The 18224-nt window shown below is 32.5% G+C and overlaps 1 protein-coding gene across 1 annotated transcript in view; it reads right to left on the reverse strand.

Annotated features, from left to right (window-relative positions):
* Positions 1–1105: 1105 nt before the first annotated feature.
* LOC148273290 (uncharacterized) overlaps positions 1106–18224 on the reverse strand; it is a gene marked incomplete at its 3' end in the record, with an annotated part of 71454 nt that continues 54335 nt past the window's right edge. Inside the window, exons 21-23 of the mRNA XM_088238923.1 lie at positions 13520–13585; positions 13044–13088; positions 1106–1275 (exon numbers count right to left, since the gene is read on the reverse strand). Coding sequence (XP_088095049.1) covers positions 1106–1275; positions 13044–13088; positions 13520–13585 — 281 coding nt within the window. The remainder of the gene's footprint in view (positions 1276–13043; positions 13089–13519; positions 13586–18224) is intronic.

Here is an 18224-nt window from a genome sequence, read left to right on the forward strand (position 1 = left end):
TTTTTTGTTTATTCGGACTTAAAAATTCTTCAACAATATTTTGAGTTTGTCCAAATTTTTGTAGACAGGGACTGGATTCAACTCCCTGGGGAGCTGTTTATATTAACCTATTACAACAGAGATGAAGAACATTTAAGAGAAGGTAATATAGAAGTCTAGGCATCTACAGGGCTTATGACCTGTCAATGGCTGGTTTAAGTGGCCACTTTACACACTGTGTAACATTCACCATTCTGCCCATATTTGAACATATATATTATTTCAATTCTTTCATCTGTTGATGTTTGTGAAGTTAAACAGCTGAAACCTTTATTTATGCGGGTGAGATTCATCTAATTGAATTATTTCACCTACATACTAGGCAACGCCTGAAAATCTTATTTTTTCAATTTCTATACTTCTTCATGGACCAGGTGGATTTATCAACAATATTTTGAGAACAAATTTTTGTAGACAAGGACTGGATTCAACTCCCTGGGGAGCTGTTTATATTATGAATGTTACACAGTGTGTAAAGTGGCCACTTAAACCAGCCATTGAAAGGTCATAAGCCCTGTAGATGCCTAGACTTCTATATTACCTTCTCTTAAATGTTCTTCATCTCTGTTTTAATATGTTAATTAAAAATTATTTACTGCGGATCCATACGGAGTAAGAAATCATCCTTCTTAGGATGGATTGCCTTAATATAAAAATATATCCATACGGAGTAATACGGGAGCTATCAGTCTTCCCTTCTTTCTTCTTTCAAACAAGAGAAAATAATTACAATATTAAAGTGTACAAAAAAGAAAATATTAGGTGGGTACAGTTAGATTAAATTATAATTATTATTTTTAATTAGGGTTCTAGCATTTTCTTTAAATTTGTTTAAAGTGAGGAAATATATATCTATTTCAGCGAAAATCCATGAATCAAGCCTTTTTTGGCATCTTCGTAAGGATGGAAGTGCTGCTCATGAGTCATTGATCGGAGCAAGTGGTAATCGGAAGGAACAATGACCCATGAATAGAGCGGGTCGGGGAGGACTTCACATTTCATTACCACCATTTACCGTTCTGCCTATGTTCGGCGATCACCGCATCGCACTGAACTCCCCAGTTACCTGAGTTCCTTGAGCAGCTCGAGCTCGCGCCGGCGCTGCTCCAGCTTGCGCTCGCGCAGCGACAGCTTGTCCAGCAGCAGGCGGTGCTTGCGCCGCTCGCGCTCCTCGTAGCGCCGCCGCCCGTCCAGCTGCTTCACCAGCGACATGTGCTGCCGCCGCCTCTCGCGCTCCTGCGCGGACAAATTAAGCGCTTAGTTAGAAAGACACACCTACAGCTTATCTCAGCGAATTATAGTCCTTAAAATATAGCTCGATTATAATGACAGATGTAAGCAAAAGTGACGACATAGCTTTGTAGTAATGTCTAAGGAGTGGTTTATATTGACACGAAAAATCATTCGTATCTGGTATGTTAATTTATTTTTTGATTACAATGCTTGACATATAAATCAACATAAATATATAAAATTAGCTTTAAAACTAAAAAAAACTAAAATAAACCTAATTATTAACGACGTTCTTACAAGGTTTTTTTTTTTTTGCACCATATCAGGCCAGGAGGCTTAGTTACAGTGGTGAATTACATCACAGAGCACCCAGGCTTGAGAAAAATCACATTTTAATTTTTGTGTTCTCACCGGGAATCGAACCCGGAACCTTCCGTGCGTGAATCAAGCGTCTTGACCACTACACCACAGAGGCCGCCGTTACATCATTTTGCAAAAACGTTAGAGATGGAACAAATTAGTCAGTGTAAATTGGTTGAATAAAAAAATAATGCATATGATGTTGTGCATGAAAAAAGTATAAATGACTTATTTTTGGTGAATAATTGTCTTAAGCACACTATAATAGGCTTGTTTTTGCATTTTTATATCAATTTTCGGAAACAGAGTCTCATGTTTGCATGAAAAAACTGATAAAATCGATTTGATCAGTACATGATCAGTGATCAGTAATTTCCCATCACTATTTATTTATTCATATTTTTCTCTTACAAACTATAATTAATAATAAAAATAATGTGACCTCACTGGGATTACCCGTGCCGAGGACACTTGAAAATATGTTTTTTTTAAAAATGTTTTTACATTTGAGAATAAACAAAGAAGACTAACTTAATAAACAGAGATAATAAACAAAATATTCAGACAGATTTAAACACTACGTATTTATGTACATCTATATTATTTATATTACAAAATGCACAATGAAAATAACAAAAACCTAACATAAGCTGTACACTTGTGGAGGAGTTGATTCAATATTGGTTTGACAGCTGTCATTTTAATCAAGCTTTCTTTTAAGGACTATAAGCATTTTTTTTATACATGTTCAACCGTGTAGGAAAGCCATAGACTTGCTTTCCAAGTCATTAGTCTCAACAGGCAGAAATTACTCGGTTTCAAATAAGGCTAGGTACATAATATGAATTTTAATAATAGGTAAAACTTTTAAATCGAAGGAAAGTTGATATAATATATATTGCAAAAACAAAATTAATATTTTTACTCAACTCATTGGTGGTGTCCATATTGAGAGTATATGATGGCATTAGAAGCAAACTTAGGAAACTCCATTCAAGGAGTTACTGAGATAGATATTTGCAAAAAAAATTGAAAAAAGAATTGTGAGATTTGTAATGGGGAAATATCACTTTTTTTTTTACATTTTTGAAGTAATTAAGTTCTATGAAATACTGTCCAGTAAAAAAAAATATTTTGCTAATTATTAGTAGCATTCAAAATACGTATAAATTTGTAATTTTGAACATTCCATTGGCCACGCCCCTAATACGCCACGATTCGTGTTTATTTATTCCTGCCATTGAAATGTGTATAGAACAATTTCATGGATCTTGACATCACAACAACCGAGGCCAAACACGTCGCGTTTTTCTACTAACATATTTTTATTGAATTTCTTTTTTACATTTATGTATGAAAACAATTTCCATATTGATTTTGAAAATACAATTAATTATTCTAAATCCATTTAAAATTAACTGATTAACTTGCGAGTTCCGGGCCGGGTTACCCGATTTAATAAACTATTCTATGTAAATGTATCCACAACAAACTACAGTGCACACTGCACCCTCGCCAATAAGGAGAATCCATACATTTGCAAATGACGTAGATATATTTAATATAACACTTTTGAATTTTAAAAGGCAGTGTATCAATTTACTATCTTCAAATTGCAATACCTAAATAATACTATGTTGATTTCAATTGTTTACCATTTATTGACTTATATATGTATTCTAAATAAATATTTTTCTAACTTCTTCTAATTTTAATATTATTTTAATACAACCTATACCCAAAAATGTACTTCTGTTCTCCACTAGAATATATGTATGTATTATTATTAGGTATCCTCATATATTTTCTACTAATATGTAATTGTTTTTTTAAAATTTTTTTTTTTCATTCTCTTTTTAATTCATCTTTATTTTTGCTCCTTTCTTTGTGTAAAATGCATTTCTCTCTTCATATTTAAAAATGCACTTCTGTTCTTTCCACTTTTATGCTAATATGTAAAGATGATATTTTTTATATTTTTATTTTTCTTCTTAATCATGTATATACATATATTTTTTGCTACTTCTTTGTAAAATACATGTCTGTCTTTATTTGTATGTATGTTAAAAATACTTAATGCTTTAAGTGATGTCCCATCTCTGTTGCAATCAATTTCTTTTCATGTTCCCAACCGTGTCACCAGAAGTCAAAATCTGCTATTTATAAAATCTTCTAAGAGCAACTTTGGTTTTTATGCCCCAATGTCCAGAATGTGTAGATTAGTCAATTCATCACACGACTTGGAATTTTTTGGGATAGATCTTCCTGCTTTTCGTAGATCTCTTCGCGACTAAACAGTGTGGGATGAAGTTGGATTGGCATGGTTTAGCTCAAAGTTTTTGGTCTTTCGTTTTTTTAAATATATTATATACTATTATTGTTTTGCCCTTGTTTGTCTTTGCTAAATAGTTTTATGTTCTTTTTGTTCAGTTTCTTGCATTTATGTTTCTTCATGTAACTGTTGTAATTGGCATAGACCATATATATATTAAAAATAAATAAATAAATGCAAAACACGTAAAAGCCTAAAAGGCGTTTAAATAAATAAATAAAATATTTTTATCGGTATTCATAGTATGTGATATTTCCATATTATGCTTCACCAACTCAATGGAGAATGCTAAGCTAAATGCGGTGTCAAGTAGTATAATTGTAATCAGTTTTTGCAAGATTTAGAGACGGTTTTGAATTACGCTATAATTTAGGTTGGTAGGTTTTCATGTATAGTTGATTTTGGCATCAATAACTAATTTAATGGTGGAGATTCCTAAGTTTGCTTTTAATACCCTCATATATTTTAAATATATATATTATACAGAAAACGTTTATTGTAAATTCCGTGCATTTGTTTATGAGAAAATATACATCGATCGCCCAGGTCATTTAATCAGACAATTATAAATTACACAAAAAATTATGTATATTTTTGAACTGAGATATTTTTGCTTTTTTTTAAAATTTAAAGAACACCATATGGAACAAATCATTCTCGTATGATGGGTCGCCTTAACCAATAAAATAAAATAAAATTCAACAATATTTTGAGTTTGTCCAATTTTTTGTAGACAAAGACTGGATTCAACTTCCTAGGAAGCTGTTAATATTATTAAGAAAGGGTAATATAGAAGTCTAGGCATCTACAGGGCTTATGACCTGTCATTGGCTGGTTTAGGTGGCCACTTTACACACTGTGTAACATTCAGCATTCTGCCCATATTTAAACATCTGTTGATGTTTTTGAAGTTAAAGAGCTGAAACTTTTATTTATGCGGGTGAGATTCATCTGATTGAATTATATCACCTGCATACTAGGCAACGCCTGAAATGTTTAATTTTTATACTTCTTCATAGACCAGATTTATCAACAATATTTTGAGTTTGTCCAAATTTTTATAGACATGGACTTTATTCAACTCCCTAGGAAGCTGTTAATATTAACATATTGCTGTGTTAACATATTTTTGACTCGGGTTATGGTCATGTGGCTAGTGTCTCGGACTCACGGACCAAAGGTCCCAATTCGAAATCGAATCCCACTCTACCCCAACTTGATTCCCATTTTCTAATAGTGAGTCGTGAGAGTTATTTAGAAGTCGTTGAAAATGGCCCTCAAAATTAAATATTTGGATAAATCGTAAGAACGCAAATATTTCTTTTTTTTTTTTAAATATAAAAATATATACAACAGAGATGAAGAACATTTAAGAATGTTAAACAGTATGTAAAGTAGCCACTTAAACCAGCCAATGACAGGTCATAAGCCCTGTAGATGCGACTTCTATATTACCTTCTCTTAAATGTTTCGTTGTAATATGTAAAAATAAAATTTAAAAAAATAATAAATTTGAAAAAAAAAACAACCTTTCTCATGATTGGGGTGAACCAAAATCACATTTAATTGGACTTAGATTAATGGACTGGACAATCGATGTAAACAATAATAGCAAATTTGCCTTTTTCAATAAAGATTTTCATAGTGAACAAGACAAATTAATATCGTTTTAATTTTAAATTAATCAAGTAAGTGTTAAAGCACCAAGTTTGTATATAATCTAACTAAACTATCATAATAATGTACAGAAAAAACATGCACTCAACTAAAATCCACAAAAAACATTACAAGACAGAAAAATACAGTAAACGGAAAATAGGGATTTAGACAGCAAAAGGCGAAAATAAATTGGTTAAAACCTCAGAGTAATAATGCGTAACCTATAGAGAAGCCCTATCACTATGTTTCATAGAATGCAAGCGATGTTGGTTAGCAACAAATTGGTGGCCATTTTGTTTTGTTCGACAACAAACACATAACGGTTCTATCGGATGCTTTTGTCGCTGTGCTTTGGTTTGTTTGTAAATAACTTGGATATTTACGTTATAATAAATAAAAATCTACCATAGTGAATTATATGTTTGGTTGCAGCAGTAGGAGCGTCAAAGCTGTTAAAGGAGTCAGTTTTCACAGGTAATTGATTTAGAATATTTTCCCATGATTTACATCGATTTTTGGCATTTATCGTCCCTACACGTGTATTATGTTGCTTAAAAACTTTACTTATATCAACATATTTACTTCAGATATTATTTTTTCTCAATTAAGGGGATAAATTTGTGAATTAAAGTATGTTTACTGTTGATAATGAAAGTTGATTACGGGCAATGTCGGGGCCGCACTAGGCATCCATATAAAGTTTGAGTCTTTATCGAGTAGAGGTCGATTAAAATTTTACTCGAAAATAGCAACGTTAACTTTGAAATCGCATCTTAAATGATGTGTCCAAATTTCAGGCCGCTACGACTCGCCGTTTCGGAGATGTGACGGACAAACAAACTCAACACAGGACTTTGGTTCCATGGAGCTGGGATTTATGTCTCAATAAATGTTACATACGTATATTGTGAATAAAATGAATAAAAAAATAAACACACACGTGTATTTTCAGTTTTATAAAATAAATATAGGCGAATTATAGAAAAATAAATTGGAATAATAAATACACAGGTACATATTTAAAAGTATTTACAATGCAAATTAAAATCCATTTGGCAATTTTCGACCTGCGTACGGTCCATTTTTTTGCTGCAAACTGTAGCTAACTTACTTACCCAATAGTCATAGAATGGTTATTATACGTTTGGGCTCCTCTATAGATTGGCGCATTATTACTCTGAGGTTAAACTCTATGAAAGTATTAATATGTAATAGAAAGCGTTCTGCATTTTGAGTGCCCGCCCGTCCAGGAACCATGAAAAATCACCATCTTCCCAATTTCTGGTGGTGCATTAATAAACCAAAGGGAGTGTGGTTCGATCTGTTACATGAGGGCAAGGTGATCAGTCCTACGCTTCAGCTGCCAGTCCAGAGACAATGAAATATTGCAGTTAAAAAAACCTTTAAAATAAATGAAGACCTCGTTCTGAAAACATCAAATGTCCAAAATTTTGCCAACCTTCATTATTTGATTTTATTATTCTGTTTGCTTCAAATATTTAAAAAAAAACTATTGTTTACATCAATTTGTATGAATGAACAAAAAATCGACCCATAATCGGCAGAGTAAGTAAGGCAACAGGCAACGTAAGCGTCATTTTTGGCAAATTGCATTTTACTAAGGAAAAGTGTTCCTTATTGGCCCCTGCAAAAGTGTTAAAAACATCATGACTCTGTACAATTAACCTGCCACCTTTAAGGATATTTATTTTATTTTTGAAAAGATAACAACAGCCATTATAATAACAAAAAAAAACAATATTTATAAATAAATCAAAATTATATGCGCGTGGCAAAAGTGGGGGGTTTTTTGGACACAGTCCGATGTATTCAATTATGATTCTACGCTCCTTCCAGACAGTTCTTTATTCTATGGTTTAAACACTCTCCTAAAAAATTGTTGATATGTGACATTTGTGGTTTTTAAAACAAGGTCTTCAAATATTTCACGTCCCTGCCGGGAATAGAATCCAGGACCTCAAGAGTGGTGGGCGAACCACGTCAACCACTACACAACGAGGCAGACTCCACTCGATTTCTTATCTCGAAATTTTCACCTAAAAGTAACCGTCCAGTGAAAAACTCTTTCCAGGGCTCCCCAGTTGTATTTCACACAAGTGTATTTTTAATCCGCTCAGATACGGAAATATAAAGAAATCATAACAAATACAAGGATTCTTTGACTGCTATAAAAAAAACACAAAAAGCGATTACAAGCGTTATGGGACACGTGCAATTAGCAAAATGGGGACGGGAGTCGGGACATGCAAACGTGCGAACGAACGTGCGTAACGCTGGCACGTACCAATTCCACCGTGTATATGAGCTCCCTCTGCTTGCCCACCTCGACCATGTATAGCTGGACACGGACAAAACATCAACACATCGCATCGCCATCGTAACGTCGCACACACACACGCACACACACACGTATACACTAGTGCTATCTTCGCACAACAGTGCCGTAGACAAATATCTACATGCTATATATCGTAAATATACAAAGAAAACCGGCCAAGTCAGAATTCTCATTAGTTGGCAAATAAAAATGGAATTTTTTGCATAGACAAACTCTTTAGTACACTTTTGATTTGAAGTTTTCTTTTACATGGTACAAAGCAATAGCAATGTATTGTGTTAGTATAGAGGTGTTTCGATTTTGTCAATATTTCTTATTGAATAATTTTATTATTTTTGAACATAGTTTAATTACAAATTTAACACAAGAACTCCTAAGTTACTGTTTAAAATATTAATTTAACATAAATTTTATATTTGAAGCACTAATTTTGTGGTTATTCATTATAATAAAATAATTAAACCAACTTTGTTTTTAACCACAATTTTTATTTTCCATGACCGGTTTCAAAGCAAACAAGCTTCTTCGTCAAGGTTTACGTAACTAATGAATTAATTTCTGTTTTATTTTTATCATGTTCACTAAATACTACACGTGGACCCAATAAATCAAGTCATTTTTTCTTACAAGGTGGTAATTTGATATCAATATTTTCGAAGCTAGACAGGTGAGGACTAAAATAAATATTGTTTATTTGCTTATTAATTAATTTTTTCTCACTATGAATCGCTTTTTTCAAAGAAAGAAAAGAAAAAAAGACTTGATTTATTGGGTCCACGTGTAGTATTCAGTAAACATGATAAAAATAAAATGGGAATTAATTCATTAGTTACTTAAACCTCGACGAAGAAGCTCGTTTGCTTTGAAACCTGTAGGTGGAAAATAAATAAATTTGTGGTTAAAGACAAAGTAGTTAGATTGCGATTCTAATTTCTTGATTAATTTGTCAGAACTACGGCAAGACAAATTCGTCGACAATAAATTAGAAGATTTAGAACCAATTATACTTTTAAATTAAACAAGCATGTTTTGTGTGTAATATTGATTATCGATTTGTACGACGGAGTTTCAGTCACTTAGAAATTAGATGTTCATATTCTTGTAGTCAAAATCAATATCGAACAGCTAATGGCAGAGTGATTCGAATCCCGAATTACGAATCATCATTATCATTTCACAACAAGCACCAGCCAATTCTTATTTCTGATGTCACTGCGACCTGAACAGATCAATTGTGACTCCCCGTAAAGTAGTTTTTGCCCTACGAGCCTAGGTCTTCGGTCATATTTTTAAATTATTATTATTATTATCATTTTCGTAATATAATACCTCAAGGGCGCTTTACAAAGTGATTAAATAAAGATATAAATTTAACTTGAACTTTTTAATTTAAGAAAAATAATGTACTTTGTCACCACATGCTAAGGATTTATTCAAATGATTTAGAGAACAAGTGAGTTTTGAGTTTCTTCGGAAACATCACTTCACTCTCACAGTATCGGACCTCTGCTGGGAGAGCATTCCATGCCGTAGAGGTACAATAACTTTTCCTCTCGACATAGATGTAGCTGATCTAGGCGTAAGACGTCTGTCAGCTAGTTCATCTGGAATGCAGAGTTCCCTTAGATATTCCGGAGCAGAGTTGTGCAGTGACTTATACATAAGCCAACAGAGTTTGTATTCCACCCTGTGGGAAACGTAGCCAGTGTAATTCCCGAAGTAGTGGAGTGATATGACTGATTGACAGAGTGATATGGCGTTGGGTATTCAAATCGCACTGTTTTTTATCATTGTTACGCGGAAGGAAGGTGATCAGTCTTCCGCAGTTATTATTGCGGTGCAAAACCACCTTTGTAATCAAAACTTCACATCCACTCTTCCAGGAATCGAACCTAGGACCTTGAGCGTGTTGGGCGAATGCGCCAACCACTACACTACGAGGCGGACTTATAGTCCTTAAAATATAGCTTGATTAAAGTGCCAACTGTCAAACTAATGTGCCAAACACTAGTGATGGGAAATTATTGATCACTGATAAAGTACCGATAAAATCGATTTTGCTTAAGACAATCATTTACTAAATAAAAGACATTATTTACTTTTTTTCATGAATAACAACAAATTAATCATTTTTTATTCAATCGATTTACGTTGATCAATTAGTCTCATCTCTAACATTTTTGGAAAATGACGTTACCTCGAAAGAACGTCGTTAATAAAAAGGTTTATTTTAGTTTTAAAGCTGATTTTATACAATTATGTTGATTTATATGTCAAGCATTGTATTAAAAAAATTAATCAACATGTCAGGTACGAATGATTTTTCGTGTGTCAATATAAATCACTCCTTGGACGTTACTACAAAGTTATGTTCTCACTTTTGCTGACAACTGTCTTTCTAATCAAGCTATATTTTAAGGACTATAGGATTTTTGCCCGAGAGCAGCCATCGAGTCTAAAACACTCGTCCAGGGTTCGGGTTCTATTTCACACACAGAACTGCATTCCACATCCGCCCAGACACAGAGCATACACCGAAACCTCTCTTTATATGGTTTTAAAATAACTCAGTACAAAAATTTCAGGCGCAAACCGGAACAATCCGTTACACGTTTGTTAGACTAAAATCCAAAACAAAAATTTGGAACGCTTTTGTTCAATGCAAAAGAGTAAAAGGACTTCTCTAGAGAATTATTACTCTGGGGATTTATGCATCTATAGACATGGCATTTAAAAAAAGAAAAAATATTTCAAATAAGTTTTACAAGAAAATTAGACCCAGTTCAAAATATCGCATTTTAGGCATTTTTGTGGTTTTTATAATATTATTATTTCATCGCAATAAGTTTTGAATCGTGAAAAGCCGTGTAGTAATGTTTTTCGTACAGTTTCATGATTGAGTTAAGGAAAATGATGTGTAAAAATTACTTTTCACATAATCCACACAACCAGACAGCGGAATTACCAAGAAAAATAGGGCTAAGTTAGGCTGCTTGCGGAAAACTAAAATATATTTTTGAAAATAAAGAAGTCCCTATATACTTAAAAAGAAAAGTCTATGAATCGTGCATATTGCCGGTGACGACATACGGAAAACCATGTCTGTAACACAGAAAAGTAGCCAGAAATTAGAATGCACGCAACGATCCATGGAAAGACAGATGCTCGGTGTATGTCTAAGAGACAGAATAAAAAATGAAGAAATAAGGCGTCGAACCAGAGTCGTGATATCATGGATCGTGAAGCAAAATTAAAATGGCAGTGGGCAGGACACTTAGCGAGGCAAAATGACGGCAGGTGGACACCCAGAATAATAAAGTGGAGGCCGTGAGCAAACAAAAGAAGTGTTGGAAGGCCACAGAAAAGATGGATCGATGACATTGCCTCTATAGCTGGTAAAACACAGACGATAGTAAGGAATGGAAGAGGCCGCCATCCAGCAGTGGAGAGAACAAGGCTGAAGAAGAAGATGATGCATACGATAGTAAAAATAGATTTTCTAATTTAAATCAACAACACAAAATAAACCGCATTTATATTAACAATATTTTGAGTTTGTCCAAATTTTTGTAGACAAGGACTGGATTCAACTAGCTGGGGAGCTGTTTATATTAACATATTACAACAGAGATGAAGAACATTTAAGAGAAGGCTTATGTGGCCACTTTACACTTAAACCAGCCATTGACAGGTCATAAGCCCTGTAGATGTGTAGACTTCAATATTACCTTCTCTTAAATGTTCTTCATCTCTGTTGTAATACGCATTTATATTTATTTTTTTAAGAAATCGGAAGGTTTTTTGTCCCTCCTGGAAACTTTTACAAACGGTTCATCCGGGGAATTGAAATTACATAGACAATACGACAGTGATAATTAATAATCTCTTTTACGATTTATAAAGTATTTTGTAGTCACTTAAAAAATAAAATAAAAGTAAGTAAAACAAACAGTAAACATATTCATTTTCAATATTATGTATCTTTTTTGGGTGATACCGTGTATGTTGGATTTGATCCGACGTTTCGGCTACCATTGCAGGAGCCATCTTCAGGGAAAACTGTGTGTTTTATAGAGAAATGTATGTGTTTATGAACTAGTAATTTGTACCGTGTCACAGTCAAATCCGCAATAGCGGAACACTTTATAGACACAGGACATTTTTTTGCCTTTGAACCAAAAATTCTACATAAACCTAGTAATTATAGAGCACGAATAATAAAAGAGGCAATTGAAATACACAGACATCCAAATAATATAAACAAAGACGACGGGCTTAAATTAAATTCAACATGGTTCCCAGCACTACATATGACAAAAAACGAATAGAAATGTGCCTACTGCCAACTGCGACACGGTACAAATTACTAGTACATAAACATAATTATTCTTTCCTACAAAACTAGAAATGTGCCTACTGCTGACTGAGACGCGGTACAAATTACTAGTACATAAACACATACATTTCTCTATAAAACACACAGTTTTCCCTGAAGATGGCTCCTGCAATGGTAGCCGAAACGTCGGATCAAATCCAACATACACGGTATCACCCAAAAAAGATACATAATATTGATAACAGTGACCGTGAAAACCTTCGCACATATTCATTTTCAGTCCCAAATTGATTTTTATACAAGGAAATCAATCCACAATTGTTTTTTTTTTTTTAATATTATTTTTTATAGGTTACTGCGTGGAACATATCCCCCTGCAAAAAGATTCCGGTGTATTTACTCAAATATAAAATATGTAAGTTCTATGCTTAACTCCACTAGGCCAAAAGTCTATAATTTTTACAGTGAGAATAAACACATGTTGAAAAATATATACAAATCCTATTTAGACTCTAGCTAGAGCGTTAAAAGAACATTCAGGGATGTTAATTGAAGTAGAAAAAAACTACGTCTAACATAAAACAAACTGCCATTTCATTTGAAATAATTAAAAATGAGAGGATTTTAATTGAGGGCAGGTAGAGGGGGTTAACGCACACTCACACCATCTAGAATAGATTTTACAAAATTGGTGCTTTGGAATGTTTGGAAAGTAAAAAAATTACCTGTTCTTTGAGCATCACGGCTTGCTGTCTCTTCAGTTCTCTTTCCTAAAAAAATTAATAATTATGAGGTTTGATAAAAAAAATGCAAGGAATATTAATTTAAATGCACAATAAGGAAGTTCGCGCCTAGGGAAATTGGATGCAAAAATTGTTTTATACATGCGTTAAAAATTAGAGCATTTGATTGAACAGCGAAGTATCTGAAAAATTTACTTTAATTTAATTTAATTTATTTTAAATAATTTAGAATGGTGAATGTTACACAGTGTGTAAAGTGGCCACTTAAACCAGCCATTGACAGGTCATAAGCCCTGCAGATGCCTAGAATTATATATTACCTTCTCTTAAATGTTCTTCATCTCTGTTGTAATATGTTTAAGATATTATAGCTATTAGAGGCATTGTGTACTAGCTACACATCACCGGGGAAGAGAGTGTTAAGAAAGAATATTTCCCTTTTTAAAAAATTGACAAACCTGCTGTTTTCTTGATTGATCCTCCTGTCTCTGTTTCTCCAAGTCTTCCTGTCTTTTTCTTCTCGCCTGAGTTTCAATTGTTTTGGTGTTCAATTGTTTTTTTTTTTTTCAATTTAGAATTTGAATGTCGCCGGGCGGGTCGAATATGAAACAAAAAGAAATATTTACTAAGTTATACGAAAAAATTATCAATTTTAAATATCCGAATACTAATTTATTAATTAAAATTATTATAGAATTAATAAAAAGTTCAATCACACGAGCATGGGGCGTATTACATAGAAGGCCAAAAGGATAAAAGATGAGCCACTTTAGTCAAAATTGAGTTATGTATACCACTTTCCGTGGAATTTTAGGATGCGCATCGTGTGTGCCAACACCCGTGGATATCAGACATCAATTTTAGCATTTACATCAAAAACACTCTAGTACGATGTTTACAGAAACGACCGATTTATTTCATGCAATTTTGGACTTATTTTTATGTATTGTCATTTATACAATAAAATCTGTTTTTTTTTAAAATTTAAACTACATAACCCTAATAGTTATATACCTATATTATTTTGGAATTTATTCATAATTATAACTATTTATTTTAATGATTTACTAAAAAGAAAAAAAAAATACGTGAAACTATAAAATAAATTGATAGATATTAATAAATAAATGAGAGACACGATTTTGACAACTATAGCCATCATTTCCTAAATGAGACATGATTCTGATGACCATAGTCATAATTTCCTAAATGAGATACGATTTTAATGACTATAGCCATCATTTCCTAAATGAGACACGATTTTGATGACTAAAGCAATTATCTTCTGAATGAGAGACACGATTTTGACGACTACAGCAATCATTTCCTAAATGAGACATGATTTTGATGACTAAAGCAACTTCTTGCCTTCATGTAACAAAAATGATTAAGATACGCTGCGATTGGTGTACCAATGCAGTGTCCTATGCACCATTAGGTGCGGAAAGGGGAATGATGATGGTGAAAGCAATCATTTCCTGAATGAGAGACGATTTTGATGACTATAGCCATCATTTCCTAAATGAGACATGTTTTTGATGACTATAGCCATCGTTTCCTGAATGAAAGACACGATTTTAACGACTATAGCTATCATTTCCTGAATGAGAAACATGATTTCGACTATAACCAAATGAGACATGATTTTGCTGCGAACGTGTTCATTATGTGGAAATCATTACAAAGTCATATTTTATAAGAATGCCATGGATTGAATTAATTATTAATTAAAGAATGTTAACTCAAGAAAAGGGTGTTAATTTTAAAATAATAAAAATGATATTTAAAGAAAAATATTATATAATAATTTTCAATACTTACATATTTATAAAATAACTAAAAAATAATATTTTAAGACATGGTTATGCATCAAGAGACTAGTGTAAAAATATTCTAATGTATATTTTAAATTATTCTGATTATTTTGAAAACTGCTTTGGATTCAAAATTCTTCACCGTTCCATCAATGTTTAAACACCCACATTTCCCCGACTCTTCCGTCCAAGTCATAATGTAAATGCCTAGACTTTCATTTCCCTTCTCAAAAAATTTTCTCGCTCTGTTGCAATAAATTTAAAATTAAACTAATTTGATCAAATGAAAATATTTTGAAAGTTAACACATGTTTGGCGAACTTTTTCTGATTTATTCAGTTTGTGACACAATATTCATTAAAATGTATGTTTAAAAATTTTTAGAGAATAAAAGAGACTGATTTTATATTATTATAATACTTACAAAATACCCTTTTTTATGTATCCACCACGACGAGGAAGTTCAGTAATATTTTTATTATTATTATTTATAAAACTTATGAATATAATCTCGGCCTCGTGGTGTAGTGGTCAGCGCGTTCGCCTACCAAGCAAGAGGTCTCGGGTTTGATTCCCGACATGGTTGATATGAAATATTTATTTAAAACGGTGTTTTCACACCAGAATATTTCATAGTCCCTGGACCTGAAGCGTAAGACTGATCATCTTATATTCATGTAACAAAAAAAATATCAAAATACGCTGTGATTGGTGTACCAACGCAGTGTCCTATACACCATTAGGTGCGGAAAGGGAATGATGACGATGATGAATAGAATATCAAACTTCGCTAAAAAATAAAAAAATGTAATTTTGAAAATCCCCACTGAAACTTCAAAATTCCCACAACGTCACAATTACAAGTCCGCGTTTGTTACTGAGATTTAAAAGGTGAACCCCGTACGATGCTAAAAAAAAATATTTGTTCAAAATAAACGCCGAAAAACATGGCTACCCAGGAAATTATAAATCTGTTGCCAGTTGCCATAACAACGCTATTATTTAAATTATATTAATTGAAAGAAAGAAATTTCAGGTTTCTGGGCCCCAAAATATTCAATATGTTACCCAAACATTGCAAAATCTGGGTTCTGGTTGAGAAAAATCGGAAAATTTACTCAAAAACATTCTTGCATAACAAATGGTATAAATTGATATTGTATAACTTGATTAAATTGACAGCTGTCAAACTAATGTCATTAATGATGGGAAATTACTGATCACTGATCAAATCGATTTTATCAGTTTTTTCGTGCAAACATAAAACTCTGTTTCCGAAAATTGATGTAAAAACGCAAAAACAAGCCTATTATAGTGTGTTTAACACAATTATTCACCAAAAAATATGACATTTATACTTTTTTCATGAACAACATCAAATGAATTCTTTTTTTATTCGATCAATTTACATTGATCAATTCGTCCCATCTCTAACGTTTTTGCAAAATGATGTAACCTTGTAAAAACGTCTTTAATAATTAGGTTTATTATGGTTTTTTTTTAGTTTTAAAGCTGATTTTATATATTTCTGTTGATTTATGTGTCAAGCATTGTATTAAAGAAATAAATTAACACGCCAGATACAAATGATTTTTCGTGTGTCAATATAAATAACTCCTTAGACGTTACTACAAAGTTATGTCGTCACTTTTTGTGACAAATGTCATTCTAATCAAGCTATATTTTAAGGACTATAGTAGATATTAATTTTATTGTTTGATTTCCATAAAAATGTCTGCCTTAAAACGGGTTGTTCCTAGTTAGGCAGACTAGACACAATCCAGAGAAATCTATTACCTAACTGAGTATGTAGTAGATAATGCAATTGTTATTTTTGTTTATAAACCATTAATATTATAATTAATAAATGCTCTAATTTTTACCACACGAAAGAAATATTTTTTAATGTCCACCGAACTTCCTCATTCTGGTCTGAAAGGTATAAAATCTCAATTATAGAAATGTTACAATGGTCTTGTGTATAGATGCACATCTTATTTGAGGATACAAGCGAGCGGAATTACTTACAGAGGAATTAAAACTTATTGCTTATGAAATATATGTTTTATTAATAATAAAAAGTATAAAATATAATATTAGAAAGCCATGCATATAAAAAAGCAATACATAATCAATCATAATCAATCAATCAATTAAAAGTAAAATATGAAAATAAAGAATAATTTTAAAAAATGACAATCATGAAGTTTCACATTATAAATAAATTGTCTATGTTTTATGAATGTATGTATGTGTATGCGCATGGGTGTACGTACATGTGTGTGTATGTACGTGTGTATGTACGTGTGTATATATGTGTGTATATATGTGTATGTGTGTATGTATATGTATCAAAATGTGCATACAAGTGGGTTTATATTTTATTAGTCTGTGCTCTCTATTAATTTGTTAACTATTATCATATGTAAGAATGCAATAGCCTAGCTTGGAACGGGGTATATACCCTTGTTAGCTGGGCAAAGTGAACGTTATATTGTATTTTTGGTAAAAGGTGTAAATAAAATAAAATAAATTTACCTATTGAAGCTAGATTACTTATCGTCTTGCAGCTACAAAGTGCATGGACGAATGAAATTCTAGCAACTTAAAATTCTAAACACTGTACGCTGTACAGTCCTACTTGGAACAGATTTTCCTAGTAAGGAGGACTCTTACATTTATTTTGTGTTAAAAAAAATCAAATGAAAAACAATAATATTTATAAATGGTCCCAAACTGAAGCCTTGCGGTACACCTCTCGATGCCACAAAGATGCAATAGGACCTCCAAATTTAACTTTTTTTTTTCTTATTAATTTTCTTGTTTATTTAACGGGAACATTTCGTGAATTGTAAGCTTTTATGGTGGATGAGAGATAATTCTATTGTGGAGCCTTAAACGAACTCCGAATGAACTAATGGTACTCCTGGCCCTACAGAAATATTTTCAATGGATTTGATTGGCCGAAATGTGTACTAGGGGAGTAACGACGAAGTATTTCTCTAGACTATATAGTCTAGGGCAGTGGTGGCCAGCATTTTGTATACCATGCGCCAATTTTTTCACAGACAAGGTCAGATGCGCCATACAACTCGAACTTTTAAAAGCCGAAAAATTAAAAATATGGATTCAGTTATTGCGCCTATTTTAAAATAATGGCCACAATCGTTCAATGCGACACGTTTGGCGCATGCGCCACGGTTTGGCCACCACTGGTCTAGAGTATAGACTATTGAAGTAATTTTGAATACAAAATATTTCACATAGAACAATAACAAAATTTAAAAAGAGAAATTGAAATCACAAAGTAAAAAGGAATTGAAAGCACATACAGTCGAACTTGGTTATA

This window comes from Micrasema longulum, unplaced genomic scaffold (genome assembly GCF_059751315.1).
Source record: "Micrasema longulum isolate JH-2025_06_02 unplaced genomic scaffold, ASM5975131v1 h1tg002005l, whole genome shotgun sequence".
Taxonomy (NCBI): Eukaryota; Metazoa; Arthropoda; class Insecta; order Trichoptera; family Brachycentridae; genus Micrasema; species Micrasema longulum.